This window comes from Lutra lutra, chromosome 18 (genome assembly GCF_902655055.1).
Source record: "Lutra lutra chromosome 18, mLutLut1.2, whole genome shotgun sequence".
Classification (NCBI taxonomy): Eukaryota; Metazoa; Chordata; class Mammalia; order Carnivora; family Mustelidae; genus Lutra; species Lutra lutra.
In genome coordinates this window covers 32,989,368-33,011,403 of record NC_062295.1, presented here as the reverse complement: position 1 = coordinate 33,011,403, position 22,036 = coordinate 32,989,368, and the positions used below count along the sequence as shown (strand labels likewise).

The window sequence follows — 22,036 nt, the reverse complement described above, 5'->3', positions numbered from 1 at the left end:
GCTCAGGGACCCGGCGAACCAATAGCGGCCCCGAGACGCGTCGGAAGTGGCTAATCAGAACCCGCCGGGGGGGTGGAGACTCCTGCGCCGGAGTGAGGCGACAGAAGGGAGGGGGCTAGAATGGAGCGCTCGCCAACGGCCGACGCTCCAGGCCGGCCCGCCCCCCCCCCGCAACCGCATCCAATCGCAATGCTGAGGTCTGGAGATGGAGCCAATCAGGTCTAACCAGGAGACTGGGACGCCGGCGCTCTACTAGAAGGGATAGAGGCCGAGCGACCGCAAACCGGGGCTCCAGGTTTTCTTCCAACGGAGACCAATCGCAAGGCAGATACAGGCGACTGACTGTCACAAAGGCCAGTTAGATCCTCCGGAGGGAACCTGGCCCGGCCTCTTCTCTGAGGGACGGCTGTACCTACCAATAGTATGGGCGAGAAGGCGGTCCCTTCGCCTAGGAGGAGGCGGGTGAGCTAGAACTTTGAGACTAAGGTAAAGAATGTGAGCTCTGCGCGCCGGCACGGCTGGGAACAGTGCAGGGGCTGGAGTGGCGCGTGCGAGCGGGAACTGTTAGGGAGCGAGTCCGCTTTGAGGGCGCTAGGGAGGCCCGGGGATGGGGGGCTGGAGCCAGCCGATGCCTGAGGCCAGTGCGCAGGTGGTCTTTGCATCCGAAGGGACCGTGGAGACCATTCTGGCCGTGGAGGCTGAGACCCTGCGGCGGTGTCCGGAGCCCCGGCGGACGGGGGCGCTTAGCAGAGACCGGAGATGCCCAGCTCAATCCTGGAGGAAGGGTTGCGGGAGACCCGAGAGCCTCCAGAGCTGCCGCCCGACCCCGAAGAGCGCGCCTGGGCGGGAATTGTGATGACAACCCCAGGGCGGACGGGGGAAGCATGGTCCAGAAGGGACCGTGACCTCCAGAAGAAGCCCTCCGTTTTACAAATGAGGAAACTGAGGCGGAGGGAGGTCGATGGGTTGGCAAGAGCAAACCGCAAGTTACCGCTTGCTCTAGAAGCCCGATTTCCCATCGGTTTCCTAGCAGCTGCTTCGGTGGGCTTTTTCTATCTGCACCCTCCTCTTTGCCTCCTGAGCTGCAATGGAGAGATAAAAGGGGACCCAGACACCGGAGGAAGCCGACGATCCTTCTTCTGTCTGAGAGATCTTAGCATCCTCTTAGGATACAGTCAGAGTTGCCTGACCGCAAACCACTGAGAGTTTCTTATAGATGACATCTCAAATGTTGACATTCCTAAACATTTATTGAATGATTAAAATTCCATCTCCGGTGTCTCAAAACTAGTTGTTTACTAGTCCCCATGAATAAGGGAGTTCGGGTGGCTGACAATTAGCTAGCGCAATAAAGTCTGTAATGCTAGGCAGCGGAGGGCTGGTTTTCCAGGACTGGATTGCTTCAAGTTCCTGGAAGATCCGGTTACTCCTTGAATTTATTGGTGTGGATCCTTTGGTCCTACCTGGACAGACACACCCCCAACTTCTGCTGTTTCTCATACATGGCACCCCCTCCCCCGTAAGACTACATTAAAAGCTTAGACTGTGGGAGATATCCCAAGTTTCAAAGTAATTCTAGCCCTTTCTTCCACCTTGATAGGTTGTCCTTCACACATGCCTTGAGGTTACTGTCCCAGGAGACATGCTTTGAGTGTGTTTTTACAAGACTAAAGAGTTTGTGCTGAATTATCCCCACTTTGATCTTAAGACTCTAAGAGAGTCTAGCAGGGTCACCGTTCCCCCTCAGCTGTCAAACTGAGTTGATACTTTTTTGTTTGTTTGTTTGTTTGTTTGTTTGTTTGAGTTTATACTCTTGGGCTACAAATCCCTGGAGGCCCTGGCCTACTGAGGTAGGAAGAACTCACCAGTGTTTCCCTACGGAGCCAAGTTAATGCTAAAAGGGCCTCAAGTGGAGGGACCTCAGAACTACTCCCCAAAAGGAAAGGCCTCATCTACCAGTAGTTCACACTTTCTCTCTCCTGTAAAATGCATATCCCATGAGCCACTGAGGGGGCGAACACTGAGCTAGAACCCAGGAGCTGACTAAGAGAAAAATCCCGGGCCAGGTTGGGGAAAATAGGTCACAGTGGCTGGGCAGTGAGGTCACAGAGAGGTTTGTCTTCCCAGACTCCATGGGGGAGGGGTCTAGGAGGCAGAGGGGCCTCAGAGGTCCCCCAAGCCCAGGCGGGGGACATGGTGTGGGAAAGGCAGCAGGGACGGGGGCCAGGGAGCTGACTACGGGGGGCCTAGGGGCACAGAGAGATGAGGGCAAGAGCAGGGAGGGGGCAGTCAGGATGGTGAGGAGAAGCCGGAGGCGAAAGCTGCAAAAAGTCACCGGGCTGTGCGGACGGGAGGAGGGGCTCCGGGTGAGGGGGGGACCGAGCCAAGGGAAGGACAAGAAGATGGCAGCCAGAGATCGGGGGAGGGGTTCTTTGGAGTCGGTGGACCAAGGAACACGGCAGACAGGGAAGGGTGACCCACGGACCTAGAGAGAGAGATGGGAGGATTTGAGAACACAGAGCCGGAAGACAGAGCTGTGAGCCCCCAAGAAAGTAGCTAATGAAAGACAGGCTGAGAGAAGGCAGCAAAAGAGGCCTGACTCTCATGGAACCCCTGTGCTCCCCATTCTCCTTGGGTAGGTGAAGCGGAGCTGCCCTTCATGTGGCCCAGAGCCTGGGGGTGAAGAGAAGAAGGGGAGAGGGAACCCTATTTCTGTTCAGCTGTTACCCCCAGAGCTGGTGAGTCCTCCATAGGGAGGTATTAAAGAATAAAGGGCAGGGGGCCAGACCACTGAGGGACCCCGCTGATCCCTGCTTCCTCCCTCCTGCCCCCCCAGGTGGAGCATATCATCTCATTCCTCCCAGTCAGAGATGTAGTCGCTCTGGGCCAGACCTGCCACTACTTCCACGAAGTTTGCGACGCCGAGGGCGTGTGGAGACGCATCTGTCGCAGGCTCAGTCCTCGCCTACGAGAGCAGGGTTCTGGGGTCCGGCCCTGGAAGAGAGCTGCCATTCTTAACTGTACACCTCCCCCAGAGACCCCCATTGTCTTTGCCTCTGTCCTACCTTATTCTGGGGTCCCTCCTGTTCCACAGAGTTGCCTCCGCATTCCTGCCCAAACTTCCGGGGCCCCTTTCTCTGGAAGAACCCATTAGATTCAAACATATGCTGTCAGTGCTACAAGCTTCTAGCCCCACCTTCTGAGGAACCCCCATTACTAGCATCCCTGACAAACCTCCCTCCATAGTCAAACTCTCTTCCAAATCTTTACCCTGGACACCACCTCCACTCCCCAAACCTGGAGTTTTCCCTCTTCTAAACCAGGGTTCCTCAGCCTTGTCACCGTTGACATTTGGGGGCCAAATAGTTATTTGGAGTGGGGGCCTGTCCTGTGCATTTCACATGATCGTCAGTATCCCTAGCCTCCCCCCACTAGATGCCAGGAGCAAACCTCCCCCTAGAAGCGACAACCAGTGTTCCCTGAGGGACAGAGTCACTCCAGGCTGAGAAACACGATCTAAACCATTCCCAGGGAGCCACTATCCAAGTACTTGATTTCACACACTGGAGATGGAGATCCAGATCTGATCCAGATAGCAGATCCGGAGCCCGGGCGGGTTTACTGGCCTTTCTGGATCATTCTTTTTCACTCCTCCTCCTGCTGCTTTTCTATGTGTTGTTTCCCCTTCGATGTCTCTGATGCAAGGTGGGCCTGAAGAAGAGCTCCAAAGCATGTGTAGTGCCCTGGGCTGAGGGGAGCAGAGAACTCAAGTTCAGGCATAAGGAATTATTAAAGATATGCTCTGAGCTTTCCAGTGTCCTTTGGAAGGGGTTTGTTCCCCAGTCTTAGGTCTGGGAGCTGCTAACTACCACGCTGTCTGAGAAATCTAGTCCGCTCTAGCTCTGATTCCTCTCCATTGTGCCATTCTGACCCCTTGAACCTTCCATCTCCTTCCTTTCTCCAGACACGAAGGGCCTGTACTTCCAGGCATTCGGGGGCCGCCGCCGCTGTCTCGGCAAGAGCGTAGCCCCCCTGCTAGCCCACGGCTACCGCCACTTCTTGCCCACCAAGGACCACGTCTTCATTCTTGACTACGCGGGGACCCTCTTCTTCCTCAAAAATGCCCTGGTCTCCTCTACCCTTGGCCAGATCCAGTGGAAGCGAGCCTGCCGCTATGTTGTGTTGTGTCGCGGAGCCAAGGATGTGAGTAGCAGAGCCCACCCCTCCCAAGGGGACCCGGGGACCACACCAGCCCTGAGGTCCTCTCCTCAGGACAGCTGCCCTCCTGTCCCAGGAACTGAGAAACAAGCCCTTGTTTCCCAGCCCTGAACCCCAAGTACCTCATCTCTCACCCCATTGGGTTGTGAGAGGCTCCCGTTGGCCCAGCCTCATTCCATTCCAAGGCCTAGATCCCAGACACCTGCAACCCTTTCTACAGTTTGCCTCGGACCCAAGATGTGACACGGTTTACCGTAAATACCTCTATGTATTGGCCACTCGGGAGCAGCCAGGCATGGTGGGCACAACGGGCAGCCGGGCCTGTGACTGTGTTGAGGTCTATCTGCAGTCCAGTGGGCAGCGTGTCTTCAAGATGACTTTCCACCACTCCATGAGCTTCAAACAGATTGTGCTGGTCGGTCAGGAGACGCAGCGGGCTCTGCTGCTTCTCACAGGTGTGGCCCAGAGCAGTGGTTTGCAAACTGCTCTCTACAGATCTTCGGGTCCTGAGGCAGGGGCAGAGGAGGCCTCTCACATGGGTTTCTGCGAGCCACCTCATCCTGCTCTCAAATCCAAGAGCTTTGCTTTTTGTCTGCCTCCTAGTCTAAGATGCTATGTGTTTCATTTCAATAAAGGGTGCTGTGGGGGGGCGCCTGGGTGGCTCAGCGGGTTAAAGCCTCTGCCTTCAGCTCGGGTCATGATCCCAGGGTTCTGGGATCGAGCCCCGCATCGGGCTCTCTGCTCAGCGGGGAGCCTGCTTCCTCCTCTGTCTTCCTGCCTCTCTGCCTACTTGTGATCTCCGTCTGTCAAATAAATAAAATCTTTAAAAAAAAAAAAAAAGGGTGCTGTGGGGAAAAAAAAAAAAAAAAAGTTGGAAACCACTATTCTAGCCAAGCAGGGCCCCAAGTTCCCAGCATCATTCTTCCTAACATTCCAGTCGGATTCCACCAACTCTCACTGCTAGGTGTTCTCTCCACTCATCTTTTACACTCAAGGACTTGCCTGATTTATTTTGGGTGGTAAAGGGCTAGAGTCTGGACAACTCAGGGTCACTCTTCCCTTATTCCATTTCTACCCTTTTTCTTCCAGCCCCATTCCAGGACAGTAAATGTTTCATCCGTATGCCTTAGAGAGTCTCCTGGGAACTTAATGTGGATATTGGGGGGTCCCCTCCCCCGCCATAATTGTCTGCCTCTCCCCCATCTCCCATCCCCCCAGAGGAAGGAAAGATCTACTCTTTGGTAGTGAACGAAACCCAGCTGGACCAGCCGCGCTCCTACACCGTCCAGCTGGCCCTGAGGAAGGTGTCCCGTTGCCTGCCTCACCTTCGTGTGGCCTGCATGGCTTCCAACCAGAGCAGTACTCTCTACGTCACGGGTAAGAACCACCTTCCTTCTTCTCCAGACCCTGGTCTTAAAACAGACCTTCCAGATACGAACAGCTCCCCCTGATGCTTACTCCAGCTCTGTGATGGACCCTTTTGGGCATCCTAGTGAAAAGATGAGTTTAGGTTCCCAGATATCATAACTGGTACATTGCCAGTGGGTGTGAGACACCCCAGATCTTGTAGCTTTTATCCCAGGTAGGGCCTTATCTCTAGGAAACAGGTGCCCAAAGCTGCTAAGCTGAGGGCTCCTGACCCCCCAGACCAGGGAGGAGTGTATTTTGAGGTGCATACCCCAGGGGTGTATCGTGATCTCTTTGGGACCCTTCAAGCCTTTGACCCCCTGGACCAGCAGATGCCGCTTGCTCTCTCACTGCCTGCCAAGGTAGGAGCCTGGAGGGATGGGGCAGACCAGGGGGCGGGCAGAGGGGGGTTGTGTTAGGGTTTGAAAAGTGCCAGAGGTCTGAAATGTGAGCAGGGATCAAATGATTGCTCAGGGAGGGACAGGGGACCCAGAGAGAGGGGTGAGGCAGCGGGCAAGGCCAAAAGAAGGCAGCTAGAATTGGCAGGTTAGCAGCTGGGAGATTCTAGAGCTCAGGGTTCCCCTGGAGGGAACTGAATAGTCCCCTCCTCTTTCTGCTTTACTTCCTAGATCCTATTTTGTGCTCTTGGCTACAATCACCTTGGCCTGGTGGATGAATTTGGCCGAATCTTCATGCAGGGAAATAACAGATATGGGCAGCTGGGGACAGGTGACAAAATGGACAGAGGGGAACCCACACAGGTGAGACTGTTTCTCCGTTACTGTCATCCTGACCCCCTTCCTCCAATTCCCTAACCCCTGGATCTCTCCACTTCTCCACTGTCTTTAGAATCCACTCCTACTCCCTGGGGAAATTAAGCCACCCAGTATGTAATGCCCGTGGTACTACTGCTGCATGACTTTCCCAGGGTTGGTACTGTGAGGTCCGTTCTGTGTGGTGCTTGCTCTAAGTGCAGTTAACAATTTAGTGAAGCAGGGAGACTGGGCGGTGGGCTGGTCTAACCAGCAGAGGTGAGCTGTCGTCAGGGCCTGATGGGTCAGATTGGATTCGGGTGGGCACAGGGAACTGTATAATGGGGACTAGAACGCAGCTTGCACACACTTAAAGCAGACAGGGTGTTTCCAACATCGGTAGATAGGAAGCGGCGCAGGTGGGGGTGAGCCCAGAGAGGTATAGATTTGGGAAGGAGTCACCGCAGGTTCGGGAGCAGAAGGTAACCCCGCGATGACTGAGAACAGGAGGCCGCAGAATGAGAAGCCCACTGGGGCAACACTTGAGACAAGAAGAGCCTGGGGCAGTGGGAACCTAAAAGAAAGGATCCCGGAGATGTTTTTGAAAGGAAATGAACAGGCCCTAGAAACTGCTGAGATGTGAGAAGGCCCCGAGGACAAAAGAGGTTCTGGAGTGAGACCCCTTGAAGAAAGACGGCATGCCTACAAACGTGGGAAGGGATGCTGGCTTGAGGAAAGAGAAACACCGTGAATTTGGACTTTTTCTAAAATGGAAATGTCTCGCTGGCATTAGGGTCCACACTGAAACAAGGCTGACATGGACAGGAATAGGGATAGAGGGGCAAATCCCGGGCAGGAGCCAATGTCCTAGGCAGAGGGAATGAAAAGGCTGTCTCTGACGCCAGATGGGCACATTCTCGGATGCCAAATCCCAGAAGCTGTGGGCTCAGAGAGTTTCAAACAGGAGGGAGTAACTCAGGCTGACAGATAATGCAGGAAAATACCTACTGACACGGAAAGATGGTCAGGCCATATTTTTCAGTGAAAAAAAATTATTTTACATAATACAATGCCATTTAAAAAAAACATACAATTTGTACACACACACACACACACACACACACACACACACACACACGCAGTGGTGAAGAAGAATATCCAGCAAGATGTTTGTAGTAGGTGGTAGGATTCCCAGTGATTTTTTTTTTTTTTTTTTTAAGTAGGCTCCACACCAAGCGTGGAACCCAATGAGGTACTCTGACTCACAACCCTTAGATCAGGACCTGAGCCCGTATTAAGAGCCAGGCGCTTAACAGACTGAACCACCCAAGCGCCCCTGGCCAGTGATTTTTTTTTTTAAAGATTTTAAAATTTTATTTATTTATTTAACAGAGAGAAATCACAAGTAGGCAGAGAGGCAGGCAAAGGGGGAAAGCAGGCTCCCCGCTGAGCAGAGAGCCCGATGCGGGGCTCGATCCCAGGACCTTAAGATCACAACCTGAGCCAAAGGCAGAGGCTTAACCCACTGAGTCACCCAGGTGCCCCTGGCCAGTGATTTTTAATTTACTCTTTGCTCACCAATATTTTATAACTTCTATCATGACCATAAATTACTTGCCTGTGTCTTCAAAATTAAAGCCCTCGTAATCTCAGGAGAAAGTGTGTGAGAGGCTCTGGGATTTGACAGCTGGGAGGTCAAGTGCGTTTGGAGAGAACATGTCAGTAGCTTAGTAAGGAGAGAAGCCAGATCACAAGAAGGTGCAGGAAAGCCTGGCCATGGTGAGAGCAGGAAGGGATCAACCTCAGACTGGTCACGTAACCAGTTCTGTTGCCTGAAAAGACAGGTTGGAAGCAGCTGGAATCCGGTGGCCATGTTGTTTTTTCAAAATAGGGTAGCCAATTTGAAAGACAGGGATAGGACAAATTGAACTTGCTGGAGACAGGAGAGAGGAATAAGTGGAAGGGGAGTCCTTCCTGGGGGCTGGCCTGGAGGGAGGGAGGGAGTCTTTCAACTTTGGGAAGAGGAAGGATAGCCCTCCTCCTGGCGCTGGAAAGCAGGATGAAAGGCTGGGCTGGCACAGGCCTGGGGTGACAGTGAGGGAGCAGATAGCAGACCCTGGGCTCAGGCAAGTAGCCTGTTTTCTGGGGAGCAAAGATGAGGAACCGACGAAAGTGCTAGACCCCATGCAGTCAGACTGGGGCTTCAGGAGAACCAAGGAGGGAGAGATTGCTGTTGGTCTGCCTCCTGGCTGGGAGTGGGGTGGTGGGAGCTGGGGGATGCGGAGTCCCTTCCCTTTCCCCTCCTAGTTTCTCTAGATTCTTCCCTGAGCCTTCCTGTCCTGTCTGGGCCCCCAAATCCTTGGCGTTCCCACTTTAGGGATCCTGGCCCTGTGTCCTCAGGTGCATTATCTGCAACGCCCCATTGCCCTGTGGTGTGGCCTCAACCACTCCCTGGTGCTGAGCCAGGGCTCGGACTTCAGCAAGGAGCTTCTGGGCTGCGGCTGTGGCGCTGGAGGCCGCCTCCCTGGCTGGCCTAAGGGGAGTGCCTCCTTCGTGAAGCTCCACGTCAAGGTCAGAGCATTGTCAGACCAGCAGGCAACCAGGGAGGGCAGGAGCCATAGAGCTAGCCTGCACACACGAACCCCGGGGGGCCCCATCGCCCCAGCACCACCTGCCTCCCTTCCGGGCCACACACCACAGCCCCAGGCTCCCTCCCTCAGCAGACCCTGCTGGCCCTCTCTGACCTCACACAACCTTGCGGCTTGGCCAGCCCTAGCTCACTTGCTGGCTCAGGGCTGGCTGGAGAGGGAGGAACACAACAGCTGGAACTTCCTGGGAGCCCCTCAGTAATGGCCCCACTGAGCCACGCCCCTTCTCTTCTCCAAGGTTCCTTTGTGTGCCTGTTCCCTCTGCTCTACCAGAGAGTGCCTCTACATGCTGTCCAGCCATGACATCGAGCACCACCCCACCTACCGGGACCTACCAGCCAGCAGGGTGGTGGGGACCCCCGAGCCCAGCCTGGGGCCCGGAGCATCCCAGGACCCTGGGGGGACAGCCCGGGCCTGTGAGGAGTACCTCAGCCAGATCCACAGTTGCCCCACGTTGCAGGATCGCATGGAAAAAATGAAGGAGATCGTGGGCTGGATGCCCTTGATGGCGGCACAGAAGGATTTCTTTTGGGAGGCCTTGGACATGCTGCAGAGGGCTGCTGCAGGGGTCGGCCCAGGTCCCCCAAACCCTGAGAGCTGACCCCTCCCCCTCCTAATCTCACCCCGGGAGGGAGAGTGCAGCCCTGGGCCAGGAGCTAAGGAGACACAGGGCGGTAGCAGTAAACACTGTATGTGCACATGGGGGGGAGGGGATTGCTTGACATGCCAGGGTGGACAGGAAGCTGTTTTGTAAAATGTTTGGGGGGCTGCCCAGGAGGGGCCCCCAATCTGACTATCATGGACAAGAGATTTGATGGACAAATAGAATAAAAGGCTGAAGTGAGGCCCGGTTTGGAGCCCTGGGACCGGGGAGGAAAATGGGGCAGGGGATGGGGGCCCAATGTTTGGCTTGGTGGGTGACAGAGGACAGGAGCATGGCCGGGGTGGGCAGAGCAGAAGTGGCTCAGGCATTCAGGTGCTGCAGACCTGACCACCTATATCTCTTGGCTTGCTTTCCCCTCCCCCTCCCAAGACACGCCCCCCCCCCCCCCCCCCCCCCCCCCCGCTTCTGGACTTGGAAGTCCAACCCCCACCTTCTGGAACGATGCAGGCAACATATGCTACTCGGTTCTCTTAGTGGGATCCTCTGTCCCTCAGACTTGCTCCCATCCTGAGCAGGCCACTTGCTTCTGACCTCACAGAGCATCCTACCCATTGCCCTTGGTCCCCGGGAAGTCAGTCATCTCTTCCCCTCCTCCGATTTACCTGATTTACCTCCCCGGTTCAGTCTCATGCGTTGTCCCGTCCCTTACGTCCCTTACGTTCTACTCTGATGGAGGATGCTCCCTTCATCCGCCCCCTTACCATGCCTCCTTAAGCCACTCCCCCACCTCCGAATACTGGGGAGAGAAAATAGGTGAGCAGAATTTTCTCCTTCGAGTAGTCTGGCCCGGGGATGGGGAAAAGACCGTAGAAATTCCGAAGTGGAAAATAAGCTGGAGCCAGGGGGTGGTCAGGAAGGGGGTGAGTGACTGGATGTCGGAGGGGGGGGTCAAGGAAGGAAGACCTGTGGGTGCTGAGGCGGGCATGGGGAGGATCATGACGAGGGACCAGAGGCTGTGTTCGCAGGATGCTCGCGCACCTGGCAGAGTGGGCTTCCGGAGGACGGGACCCGATGCCTGCATTGTGGCTGAGGCTTGATGCTTCTTCTGCCCTTCACTGCTCGACCCCCACTTGGGTCAATATTTATGTGTCCTGGATGTAGAGAGGCCCCTGGACTCACCACTGTCCCGACTAAACTCTCCCTGTCCCGCCTTCCCCACCGCCCGCCCCGCTGGCCAGTCCCCACGCCCACACACCCGAGGCTGCCTCATCTGGCCCTGATTATCCTGCCGCTGCCGCTGCCGCTGTTCAACTCAGCGGCCGTCACTGCCTCGAGGACCCCAGCGCCTCTCCCCCTGGCCATGCTGCCTGCTGCTACAGCCTCCCTCTTGGGGCCCCTCCTCACTGCCTGGGCCCTGCTACCTTTCGCCCAGGGCCAGACCCCCAACTATACCAGGTAGGTCTCGGCACCTTCCAGATAGCTTCAGTGAGCTGCAAAAGCCCTGATTCCTGGGGGTTTTGCCTGTGGAGCCTGTGGATCCTTTTACTCACACACTACCCCCCCAGATCTCCCACAGCCCCAGCTCCCCCCTAGCCCCCAAGTTCTCTCTTCCTACTGCAAGACCACGATCATCTGTGGGTCACCACTGTCCCCCTCCCACCCCATTCCTCCACCCTTTGTCCCCTGTCCTCTAAGTCTCCCCACCCACCCAGACCCTTGGCCCCCTTCCGTGGAACCTGAGAGCGCCAAGACTCTGAACTTGCCTGGTAGCTGGACATCTGGATTCCAGGAGGGAATCAGAGGTGGTGGGGGGAGAGGGGAGAGTGAGTGGGAGACCTGGGAGTCAGATACTCAAGTACTTAGCAGGAACAGGAGCAGGGCAAAGGTTGGGAGCTGGGGAAATCTGGTCTCCAGGTTCAACGTGAGGGCCATAGCCGCGGCTCCTCATCTCTCCGCCCCCCTCCCCCCCATGGCCTCGTGGCTGTGTCCACATCTGGAAGTAGTTAGGCGGCTCCTGTCCCCGACTGCCAGGCAGGGCGAGGGGGGGGAGAGTGAGGAACAGCCTGGGGAGGATTCCGGGAATTCCTGTTGGGGTGGGGGTGGGGATTGGGGGGTGTTGGAAAGACAGCAAAGTTGCTGGCCCCACTTGTTCTTAATCCTCTCAATCCCGGTGGCTGGCTGAGGCTGCCCCAGATCCCCTAGGCCATTCTCCTCCATCCTCCTGGCGTCCCTCCCTGCACCACCACGCCCCGCCCCATCCTCATTACCCTATCCGTCCCAAGCTCTCCTCCATTCATGGCTGACCCCTCTTCTGTTCTCCAGACCCGTGTTCCTGTGTGGAGGGGATGTGACCGGGGAGTCAGGTTACGTGGCAAGTGAGGGTTTCCCCAACCTCTACCCCCCCAATAAGGAGTGCATCTGGACAATAACGGTGAGGAGGTCTTTCTGATCACTACCCCCTTGTTGAAGTCTTGCAGGCCTGACTGCTAAGGGAACCCCAGTCTGCCGGCCCCCTCCCGTCCTCGAACCACCACTTCTCCCAGGTCCAAGCCCTGTCCCCTCCGGTCACTGAGGGCAGCAGTGCCCACAGTAACACGTGGCAAAGTGTCCTCACACCTTCCTTAACTCAGGGCCTGTTCCCCAACTCCCAACTCCGTTCTCGACCCTCCAATCTCTCCACGCCCTTAGTTCTTGTCCCTGCCTGAGCCACAAACTAGGGCAGAGCCACGGCCCTCTGCTCTGCACCCTGATGGGGTCCCTTCCTGCTCAGGCCCAGTTTCTGTATGAAATGCAGGTACCCTCCGCCTGGGTTGTGTGTGCCCTGACTTTGCGGGTCCTCTTCCCTGTCCCTGCCTTCAGGTCCCTGAGGGCCAGACTGTGTCCCTTTCCTTCCGAGTCTTCGACTTGGAGCAGCACTCGGCCTGCCGTTACGATGCTCTGGATGTCTTTGCCGGGTCTGGAACCTCGGGCCAGCGGCTTGGACGCTTCTGCGGGACCTTCCGGCCTGCGCCCTTAGTCGCCCCCGGCAACCAGGTGACCCTGAGGATGACGGCGGACGAGGGGACGGGAGGACGAGGCTTCCTGCTCTGGTACAGCGGGAGGGCCACCTCAGGCACTGGTGAGACCTCCCTCACCTCCGCCTTCCCCCCTCTCCTGGCCCCGCCCCCGGCGCAGGCCCCGCCCCCAGCCTTAACCTACACCCGGCGCCAAACCCGGCGCCCGAGAGCCTAGGGCACCCATTACCTCCCTTACCCTTTTTCCTCACTAACTGCCCCTTCAGTCCCTCCTCCCCGTCTTCTCTCCCCCCTCCCGCTCCCACCCACCCCCTCTTCCAGGCCCCCCCCCAGGCGCGAGGCGGAAATGGGTCACCGACCCGCGGGTGGAATGGGCGGCCTGGGGTTACTGGGACGGTGAGTAACTGCCCGCCCCCGTCCGCAATCGGGCTCCCTCAGACGGGCGTGAGGGGGCACCCCCGGGCTGGGGAACTAGGTTCCCCCAACCCGGAGCCCCCTACACCCAGCCCGGGGCTCCCGATTGCGGTCCCATCACCCCCTCCTGGCGGCATAAGTCTCCCCTAAAATGTTTAAGGCAGAGACCTCCTTAAAGAGGTCTCTGGGCTGTGCCCCAATTTGAGGGCACCCTCACAACGTGAGGACTCCCGAGCCTGCAAAGGGGACTTTTCCGCAGGACCGGGGAGATGGGATCTCCCAGGGGAAGAGGAACGATGTGGCCGCGGGGCAGGGGGAGGGGAGAGAAGGGACCGTGTCCAGCCAATGCCTCCTCCCCCTTCCACCGCCTGCCTGGGGGCCCGACTCCCCCAAGCCCTTCTCTTCCAGGCCCCCTCTCTGCTAACCAAGCCCCTTTCCTACCCCTCTTCTCGTCCCCTCATGCTGGGACCCAGACGTCCGAGCTTCCAGCACAGTCTTCCAGCCTAGAGCTCTCTCCCAGCTGACCGAGGGTCTCCACCGCCTCCCACCCCCAATCCTTTCTCCCCTCCCCAGAGCACCAATTTTGCGGGGGGCGGCTGGAGAAGGCCCAGGGAACCCTGACCACGCCCAACTGGCCCGAGTCCGATTACCCCCCGGGCATCAGCTGTTCCTGGCACATCATCGCGCCCCCGGACCAGGTACTGACCCCCTGCCCGGGCCGCCCTTGGGGACCCAGGCGCCATTCTGCAGCCAGCAGCCAGCAAAGATTTACTGACCATCTGCTGGGTCCCGACCACTGAGCTCGCGCTGGTAGGGAGAAAAACAGACCCAGAACTGCTTGCACTCAAACAAAAAGTGTAAAATCACACCTGTGACAAGTCTTACGAGAGCGAGGTACAGGACGCTGATCCATAAACGGGGTTGTGTGTGTATGTGGTGGCGCTGGAGGTGGAGGCTGGGTCTGTTCCCTGAGCGCGAGCCAGGACTAGACGGTGCCCGAGACGGAAGACGCCGCCGAAGGGTTCCCCTGGGCGTGTGACCCTCTGAGCGGCGGTGTGAATGCTATAACGGGGTGGGGGTGGGGACCGGGGGACCCGGGAGGAGGGAGAGGAGGTGCCACGAGCTTCTGGGCTTCCGGGGTCCAGCCGCGCAGCTTCCTCTCTCCCCGGGGACAGGTGATTTCGCTGACCTTCGGGAAGTTTGACCTGGAGCCCGACACCTACTGCCGCTATGACTCGGTCAGCGTGTTCAACGGAGCAGTGAGCGATGACTCCAAGAGGCTGGGGAAGTTCTGCGGCGACACGGCCCCGGGGTGAGGGGATGGACCCGGGTGGTTGGTGGGTCCCAGCGTCTCCACCTTTCTAGGGAAGGGACTGGGGGGTGGGGGGAGACCAGGCTTAGCTGAAGAGGTGGGATCTGAACCTGTGAGCCCCAAACGGGTGGGCGGAGCTAGTAGGCGACCAGGCAAGAGACCAGCTTGGCACCAGGACGGGTCCACCGATCAATTGAGAGGCGAGTAGGTCCTGCGAAGGAGGGAAGCTGGTACAGCCAACCCAGGGCAGAGATAACAAAGGCCCGCCTGACGCCCCCTCCTCCGTGCCCCGCCACCCGCAGTACCATCTCTTCTGAAGGGAACGAGCTCCTTGTCCAGTTCGTCTCTGACCTCAGTGTCACAGCGGATGGTTTCTCGGCCTCCTACAAGACCCTGCCGCGAGGTGCTGAAGGGCAGTCCCGGAGCCCGGGGGAGGATGCCCGGTCGGGTACCTCGCTCCCCAAGCCCAGACCCCCACCTGCAGAGAAACCAAAGGCCTCATCTGAGGCCCAGGCAACTCCGGGGGGCCCCGGTAAGTCTGGGAAGGGGGAGGAAGGGGACGCAGACTGAAGAGAGCCATTTCAAAGACCTCCTTTCCGAACTCATTCATTCATTCATTCATTCATTCATACATCACTCACTGGTGCCTCCTCCTTACTGATGTCTGGTACTGGGTGCTGGGCCCCAGTGCAGCCCAGAACTCTGAATGAATTCAAATCAATGAGGCCGTTATGAGGGAAGTGGCCCTTCCTACCTGCTGGGTGGGTCCCCCACCACAAACAGCACCCCCTCTCCTTCCTAGACGTGCCTGCTGTGTCCTGCCCAAAGCAGTGCCGCCGGACAGGCACCCTGCAGAGCAACTTCTGTTCCAGCAGCCTGGGTAAGAAGCCCCACCTGCCAGCAGCTCTAACCTCCCCTCCTGTCCTCGGAGTATCCCCTCCTGGATCCAGCCCCGGGCTGGCCTCCTGTCGCCTCACCTCTCACCCCCACTCTCCCACAGTGGTGACCGCAACAGTGAAGTCCATGGTTCGGGGCCCAGGAGAGGGCCTCACTGTCACCGTCAGTCTCATTGGTGCTTACAAAACCGGAGGCCTGGACTTGCCCTCTCCACTCACTGACACCCCCCTGAAGTTTTATGTGCCCTGCAAGCAGTGCCCCCCCATGAAGAAAGGTAACGGATGTGGCAAAATGGGGAAGAGGACATAGCCTTATGAAAATGATAGAATCTGAAGGACTCTGACAAGGAGGTACATCTTACAAGGTCTCAATAACATGCTCTCCACCCCTTCCTCTCCTCCCCCAGGAGCCAGTTATCTGATCATGGGCCAGGTGGACGAGAACAGAGGTCCTGTCCTTCCTGCAGACAGCTTCGTGGTTCTCTACCGGTCCAACCAGGACCAGATCCTCACCAACCTCAGCAAGAGAAAGTGCCCCTCCCAGCCTGTTCGGGCTGCTGGGTCCCAGGCCTAAAACCCAGGCTACCTTCCGGAGCCCTAAAGACTCCTTTCTTATCCAAATAAATGTTTCTTGATGGAGGAAGGGGTCACATCTCCATTTCTGTAGTCTGGGGGCCCATCTAGGAGATTTCGTTCATGTGTTAAACTCAACAGACTCAACAGACTGTTTACTATCCTGAATAATCTTTTAAGAACGTAAGACCTTGTCACTTTTCGCTCAAAACTCTCCCTTATTCTAGGGGGTGCCTGGGGGTGGCTCAGTGGGTTAAAGCCTCTACCTTCGGCTTGGGTCAGGTCATGATCCCAGGGTCCTGCAATGGAGCCCCGCATTGCATCCAGCTCTCTGCTCAGCAGGGAGTCTGCTTCCTCCTCTCTCTCTACCTGCCTCTCTGCCTACCTGTGATCTCTCTCTGTCAAATAAATAAATAAAATCTTTAGGGGCGCCTGGGTGGCTCAGTGGGTTAAGCCGCTGCCTTCAGCTCAGGTCATGATCCCAGGTCCTGGGTTCGAGCCCCACATCGGGCTTTCTGCTCAGCAGGGAGCCTGCTTCCTCCTCTCTCTCTGCCTGCCTCTCTGCTTACTTGTGATTTCTCTCTGTCAAATAAATAAATAAAATCTTAAAAAAAAAAAATAAAAAAAAATAAAATCTTTAAAAAAATTTTTGAAGTAAAAATTAAAAAATAAACCCTCTCCCTTATTCTCAACACACACACACACCCACACACACACCACAGAGGTGTCGGATATGTTAATTAGCTTGATTGTGGTGATCTTTTCACAATGTATACATATTTTTTTTTAAAGATTTTATTTATTCATTTGACAGAGAGAGATCACAAGCAGGCAGAGAGGCAGGTAGAGAGAGAGGAGGAAGCAGGCTCCCTGCTGAGCAGAGAGCCCGATGCGGGGCTCGATCCCAGGACCCTGAGATCATGACCTGAGCCGAAGGCAGCGGCTTAACCCACTGAGCCACCCTGGCGCCCCATGTATACATATTTTTTAAAGATTTTCTTTGGGGAAAGAGAACACAAGCATGGGGAGGCGCAGAGAGAGAGGGACAAGCAAACCGTGCCCCCCAAGTGGGGAGCCTGATCCTGGGCTCGATCCCAGGACCCTGAGATCACGACCTGAGCTGAAATCAAACCCTTAACCAACTGAGCCACCCAGGTGCCCCTCAAGTTGTACACCTTAAACAATTTTTTTATGTCTAAGATATCTCAATAAAGCTGTTAAGAAAAAGAAATGAGGGGGGTGCCTGGGTGGCTCAGTGGGTTAAAGCCTCTGCCTTCGGCTCAGGTCACAATCCCAGTGTCCTGGGATCGAGCCCCACATCAGGCTCTTTGCTCTGTAGGGAGCCTGCTTCCTCTCTCTCTCTCTGCCTGCCTCTCTGCCTACTTGTGATCTCTGTCTGTCAAATAAATAAATAAAATCTTAAAAAAAAAAAAAGAAAAATGAGGAAAACCTCTTCCATAGTTTTCCATCAGTCTCAGAATAAAATCTGAAGTCCTACTGCAGACTCCGAGGCTCTAGGTGATCTGCATCCAACCCTCCCGCCTCATGTCATCTCTCACTGCTGTCTCCCTGGCAACCGCTCTTCTAGTCTCAGTGGCTCCTTGACCATTTCCAGTACCTTTCCGTTTGGGGCTTTGCCTTAGCTATCCCCTCTATCCAGTATGCTCTCCACTGATTTCTCATGGCTCGCTTCCTAACTTCCATCAGATCTCAGCTCAAAGTTTCTTCCTAGTCACTCCTTTGTTCATTTCAAATGGCAGGCACTTTGGAATGAACCAGAAAACAAAGTCTCTGCTCTTATAGGGAGGAAAAGTACATTCTACTGGAGCAGATAAAATAAAAAGCAGATAATAAAATAATCAAGTGAAGCTATGCTATCAAGAAAACAAAAGCCTAAGAGGATAAAGGGATTTCTACATTTGTTGGGGTGCTTTGGGATAAGATGAACTTTGTTTTTGCTCTACTGCTAACCAGTCATGGGGCCTGGGGGGAGATCCTTCACCTTGGGATGATGCCAGTGGCAGGGCTGGTAAATCCTACTTCCTTTATGCAAATGTGACTGATTTCTGAGTCCCACGCTGGAAAGGGAAACTCAGGAGAGGAGCCATGGACTGACATCCTGATGCAGGAAGGTTGGGTGTGGAGATCCATTAGATATATATCTATATATATCTACAGAGAGAGACAGAGATGGACTGAGCATTCTGGAGACTTGGAAAGGAACAGAGTATGAGTCTCGTCTTTTCTTGAGGTCCAGTACACCTGTTCCCTCAGGCATCCAGCAACTGGTCAGAACAAGGATAGGGTCCGGGTGCCTTCATAAGTCACTCATTCCCTGAAGCCAGGGCGTCTTGGCCTGGAGATGCCTAGTGGCAGTGGCCTGGAATAGGCACAGGATGGCTCTGTCAGATCATTCCCTAGGTATCACCTATTGTACTGGAAGCCTCCAAAGATATCATTCTCTCTTTGTCCCTTACAAGGAGGACATACGCTTTTTGCATCAGGAGGCATGCGTAGAGTGGGGTGGGGGTGCAGGTCCGAGCAAGAATAGAAGCTGGAAAAGAATCAAAGTGGGGGGGAACGGCTTTTGGGGCGCCTGAGGGGCTCAGTCAGTTAAGCGGCCCACTCTTGATTTTGGCTCAGATCATGATCTCAGGGTCCTCGGATGGAGCCCCCGCTTCACCCGGCAACAGGCTCCCCGCTCAGCGGGGAGTCCGCTTCAGGAGTCTCTCTCCCTCTGCCCCTCCCATTCGTGCTCTCTCCCCCCCCCTCTCTCAAGTAAATCTTAAACAAAAACAAAACAAAACAATGGGGTCCCTGCAGTTTCCCTGTCTCAATCCTAGCCCAACTGGAAGCAACCTCCCAACTAGGACTACGGAAAACCGCTATGATGGCTGCAGAGGCTTCTAGGAGAGCGTGGGATTAAAATAGAGAAAGAGGGCTTCCCTATGGGATGTGATTCTAGTGACTTGGAGGTCTCAGTGGGGAGGAACAAAGCCCAGTTCTCAACTCCCAACCTCCACCAGGCCCCCTGACTTACTCCGGATAGAGCTTTTTGGCCGGAGTCGCCCGTAAAATTATACGTCACTGGGATCAAGCCAGTCACGTCTTTAGACTCACCAATCGGCGCATGCTGACGGCGGAAACGAGGCCCGCCCTAGCCAATGACAGGGGCCGTACGGCGGAAGTGCAGAAACCGGTCTCTCGGGAAGATGGCAGCCTCGGTTCGGCCAAAAGTTGATTGGCAGGTTCAGTGACCAGAAGGTAAGCCTCACAGCACGAGCGGCAGTTCGGAGGCTGAGGCACGAAGGCGCTGCGGGCCAACCTCAGGGAGGAGTCGGAGGCACAAATAAAGGTTTCTGGAGAGATTGGAGAAAGGGCGGTTCCGGGAGGGGGGCGCTGCGTCAGGCGGGGTCTGGCCACAGAGCTGGGACGCCCGGAAGGGGCGGGGCCCGTGGCGGGGCGGGCGGGGCTTTTGGAGATCGGGAGCCGGGCCTGGAGACAAGGCCCGGGTTGGGAGCAGCTAGGGGCAGGGTTTAATGGGGTGGGCGTGACCATGAGGTGGGGCTTGGGGCGGGGCTTAAAGGGACCCGGGACAGAGCTGGAGAGGGGAAGGGTTTTGGGGGGCCTGGGCCTGGTCTGCGGGACCTCATCTAGCGGGGTTCCGACGCGGCGGCGGCAGCATCAGACCAGGCCCTGCCCCCACGATCTCATTCCAATCCCTTTCTCCCCTCTCGTCCCCCAGCTCTAGACTCCAGGCCCTGTCCCCTGAGCTCTGCCCTCGTATGTCCACCGTCCACAGCCTGCATGCGCCGTGGGGCGCCCCAGGACCAGGAGCTGGTGGGCCCGGGGGCTCCTGGGCGGGGGTCCCGGGGCGCCCCTCCTCCCTCGGGACTTGTCCCTGTCCTCGTCTTTCCCCCGGACTTAGTATTCAGGGCGGACCAGCGGAGCGGACCCCGGCAGCTGCTGACGCTCTATAACCCCACGGGAGCTGCGCTTCGCTTCCGAGGTGAAGGGATGGGCGCCTCATGCCCGGGATCTGGGTCTGGCGGCAGGATATTGGGGGATGTGCGGGCTGGAGGAGTGAGACGAGTGGGGTCAGATAGCCAAGCTTGGCAGGCTGGAAGAGTCACGTCCAGCCCTGGGTTAGAAGGGAAGGGGGACTCTAATGTCCCTCCATGGGCAAGCTTGTCTCTGAAGCAATAGTCGGTCTCTGTGTGCCTTTACCCCTCAGTCCTGTGCACAGCACCGGCCAAATACACGGTGTTTGACGCAGAAGGATATGTGAAGCCTCAATCCTGCATTGACATGTGAGTGAGGAGGGTGGAGGGGACTCACGGAAGCCAGGGGTCGGTGCCTCCTTTGTCTCAGTTACCGAGCTGGTATCATAGAGCTCAGACCTGGTTCTCTGCAACCTTTTCCCCCACCTCTGCGTCCCTAAAGGAAAGGCTTCTGGGAGGTGGGGCCTGGATCCACTTGGATCACTGCCTGTTACTCACTTCCTCTCACTGGGTCTCTCTCCTATTTTGGGACCAGTGTGATTCGCCACGTGGCCCCCATTCCCAGCCACTATGACGTCCAGGACCGCTTCCGCATTGAGCTGTCTGAGGAGGGAGCTGAGGGTCGAGTGGTGGGGCGCAAGGACATCACTTCGGTTCTGAGGGCCCCAGCCTACCCCCTTGAGCTTCAGGGACAGCCTGACCCAACACCCCACCCAGGGCCTCCTTCCTGGACAGCACCACCCAAGGCCAGACACTTCCCAGAGAGTGAGTTGGGGGATGGGAATTCTCAAGTTCTTTTTTTTTTTTTTTTTCTAATTAAAGAATTTATTTATTTGACAGAGAGAGATCACAAGTAGGCAGAGAGGCAGGCAGAGAGAGAGAGAGAGAGTGGAGGAAGCAGGCTCCCTGACAAGCAGAGAGCCCGATGCGGGATTCGATCCCAGGACCCTGAGATCATGACCTGAGCCAAAGACAGAGGCTTAACCCACTGAGCCACCCAGGCGCCCCAAGTTCTTGAGCATTACCCTAGAGATGGGCTCAGCTGGAGCTGAAGGGGTCTTCTGGCTCCGTGTTTTGCTTCTTGGTAGAAGCATTCCTAGGAGTTCGGTCGGATTTTATATCAGTTTAGGCAAAAAGCAGGCTTCGTAGTTTCCCTGGTTTCCGGCTTCTACTTAGAGGAAAAAGTTCTTCCTTAGCTCTAACCTCAGTCCTTCCTATCATTTGCTTCCTCTCTGCTCCGTTCCATAGAAAACCCATACTGAGCAACTACGCCGAACCAAGCTGTGGGCAGCACATGGGAGAGAGAGTCCCTTGCCTGAGGGACATGTACACAGGAGTCAATAATGAAGGCAGGGTGAAGAGAAAAAAGTGCTGAGGGCCCAGAGGGGAGAGGGTCTCTCATGTCTGTGGGGACAGAGGCTACAGGGAGGAGGGGACACTTGCAACATGTCCCCTGGAGGCCCATAAAAATACACTTCCCATCTCTAGCTTCCTCCCTGGAGGGCGCTGGGCTGGGCAGGAGGGGGGCGTGGAGCTTCTGATGACCTTTGTTTCCCAGACCGCCCCCCACAACTGGCCACCAGCTCCTTCCTCCTCTTCTTGCTGACCGGCATAGTCTCTGTGGCCTTCCTGCTGCTCCCGCTCCAGGATGAGCTCGGCAGCCAGCTGCCCCAAATCCTGCACGTCTCCCTGGGACAGAAGTTGGTGGCAGCCTACATCCTGGGTGAGCACAGTAGTGGCTGGGGGCGTGGGGACCTAGGAGGGAGGCTAGCAGGGCCCCAGGGCTGCTCACCCCCTTGGTCTTCTTTCTCTCCTCTCCAGGACTCCTCACCACGGTGTTCCTCCGGACCTGAGCTCCCTGCTTACCCTCCCCCTACCTCCTGGGGCAGGGACTTGGACGTGCCCATGAGACAGCCACTGTGATGCTCATGCCTCCCCTCGATTCCTACTCCCTCTTCTTCCCGCCCATCCTCCCTCCCCCAAGCACCCAGGGATTTGTATTCATTTTCCAAATTGAATAAAATAAATTTTTAAAATCAAACTGAGAAACGGAGGGAGCAGCCCCTTCCTTCCCACTTCTTTCCTGAAGTTTCTCCTTCTGGCCACAGGAAACCCAGGAAGGGGGGACAGTCAAGGAGCCCAGTGAGGATATAGAAGACCTGAGTTCTGGTCCTAGTGTCACACCGGGAAAATGTGT

At 56.3% G+C, this 22,036-nt stretch overlaps 3 protein-coding genes and 1 long non-coding RNA gene across 8 annotated transcripts; 3 read left to right on the top strand and 1 right to left on the bottom strand.

Annotated features, from left to right (window-relative positions):
- Positions 1-41: 41 nt before the first annotated feature.
- Positions 42-10,753, top strand: FBXO24 (F-box protein 24). 3 transcript variants are annotated; one of them, XM_047713614.1, is made up of 10 exons: positions 42-462; positions 2,640-2,738; positions 2,837-3,020; positions 3,965-4,203; positions 4,439-4,673; positions 5,437-5,595; positions 5,866-5,987; positions 6,255-6,386; positions 8,778-8,948; positions 9,264-10,753. In XM_047713614.1, exons 1-10 carry the CDS (start codon positions 424-426, stop codon positions 9,624-9,626), a joined length of 1,743 nt encoding a protein of 580 aa, XP_047569570.1. In that variant the 5' UTR covers positions 42-423; the 3' UTR covers positions 9,627-10,753. The 3 variants fall into 3 exon arrangements, with proteins under 3 accessions (XP_047569570.1, XP_047569568.1, XP_047569567.1); XM_047713612.1 differs by lacking the exon at positions 42-462 and adding an exon at positions 495-2,297; XM_047713611.1 differs by lacking the exon at positions 42-462 and adding an exon at positions 495-2,366.
- Positions 3,012-4,554, bottom strand: LOC125090704 (uncharacterized). Its single transcript, XR_007124418.1, has 3 exons — positions 4,481-4,554; positions 3,565-3,748; positions 3,012-3,137 (listed from the first exon to the last, which is right to left on the bottom strand). It is a non-coding gene; the product is annotated as an uncharacterized LOC125090704 (long non-coding RNA).
- A 197-nt stretch (positions 10,754-10,950) lies between the features above and the next one.
- On the top strand, positions 10,951-15,908 carry PCOLCE (procollagen C-endopeptidase enhancer). The gene is made up of 9 exons (XM_047713615.1): positions 10,951-11,084; positions 11,952-12,060; positions 12,489-12,747; positions 13,631-13,755; positions 14,233-14,369; positions 14,672-14,901; positions 15,172-15,249; positions 15,370-15,540; positions 15,673-15,908. The coding sequence occupies exons 1-9, from the start codon at positions 10,990-10,992 to the stop codon at positions 15,837-15,839; spliced, it is 1,371 nt and encodes a 456-aa protein (XP_047569571.1). The 5' UTR covers positions 10,951-10,989; the 3' UTR covers positions 15,840-15,908.
- Positions 15,909-19,008: 3,100 nt separating this feature from the next.
- On the top strand, positions 19,009-21,880 carry MOSPD3 (motile sperm domain containing 3). Of its 3 annotated transcripts, none has more exons than XM_047713627.1 (6): positions 19,009-19,102; positions 19,584-19,847; positions 20,073-20,148; positions 20,375-20,604; positions 21,398-21,562; positions 21,661-21,880. In XM_047713627.1, exons 2-6 carry the CDS (start codon positions 19,646-19,648, stop codon positions 21,690-21,692), a joined length of 705 nt encoding a protein of 234 aa, XP_047569583.1. In that variant the 5' UTR covers positions 19,009-19,102; positions 19,584-19,645; the 3' UTR covers positions 21,693-21,880. The 3 variants fall into 3 exon arrangements, with proteins under 3 accessions (XP_047569583.1, XP_047569582.1, XP_047569584.1); XM_047713626.1 differs by having other exon boundaries at positions 19,039-19,193; XM_047713628.1 differs by lacking the exon at positions 19,009-19,102 and adding an exon at positions 19,307-19,350.
- The last annotated feature ends 156 nt before the right edge of the window (positions 21,881-22,036 follow it).

What these genes read in the sequence shown, in the direction of transcription:
- FBXO24 (XM_047713611.1), top strand. Translation starts at nt 2,133, where the DNA reads ATGGGGGAGGGGTCTAGGAGGCAGAGGGGCCTCAGAGGTCCCCCAAGC. An exon ending in TGTGTCGCGGAGCCAAGGAT is followed by an intron (nt 4,204 to 4,438) that starts GTGAGTAGCAGA and finishes CCCTTTCTACAG; the next exon opens with TTTGCCTCGGACCCAAGATG. An exon ending in CTCTCTCACTGCCTGCCAAG is followed by an intron (nt 5,988 to 6,254) that starts GTAGGAGCCTGG and finishes TTTACTTCCTAG; the next exon opens with ATCCTATTTTGTGCTCTTGG.
- PCOLCE (XM_047713615.1), top strand. Translation starts at nt 10,990, where the DNA reads ATGCTGCCTGCTGCTACAGCCTCCCTCTTGGGGCCCCTCCTCACTGCC. An exon ending in GAGGGCCACCTCAGGCACTG is followed by an intron (nt 12,748 to 13,630) that starts GTGAGACCTCCC and finishes TCCCCTCCCCAG; the next exon opens with AGCACCAATTTTGCGGGGGG. An exon ending in GTGCCCCCCCATGAAGAAAG is followed by an intron (nt 15,541 to 15,672) that starts GTAACGGATGTG and finishes CTCCTCCCCCAG; the next exon opens with GAGCCAGTTATCTGATCATG.
- MOSPD3 (XM_047713627.1), top strand. Translation starts at nt 19,646, where the DNA reads ATGCGCCGTGGGGCGCCCCAGGACCAGGAGCTGGTGGGCCCGGGGGCT. An exon ending in AGCTGCGCTTCGCTTCCGAG is followed by an intron (nt 19,848 to 20,072) that starts GTGAAGGGATGG and finishes TTTACCCCTCAG; the next exon opens with TCCTGTGCACAGCACCGGCC. An exon ending in CCTCAATCCTGCATTGACAT is followed by an intron (nt 20,149 to 20,374) that starts GTGAGTGAGGAG and finishes TTTTGGGACCAG; the next exon opens with TGTGATTCGCCACGTGGCCC.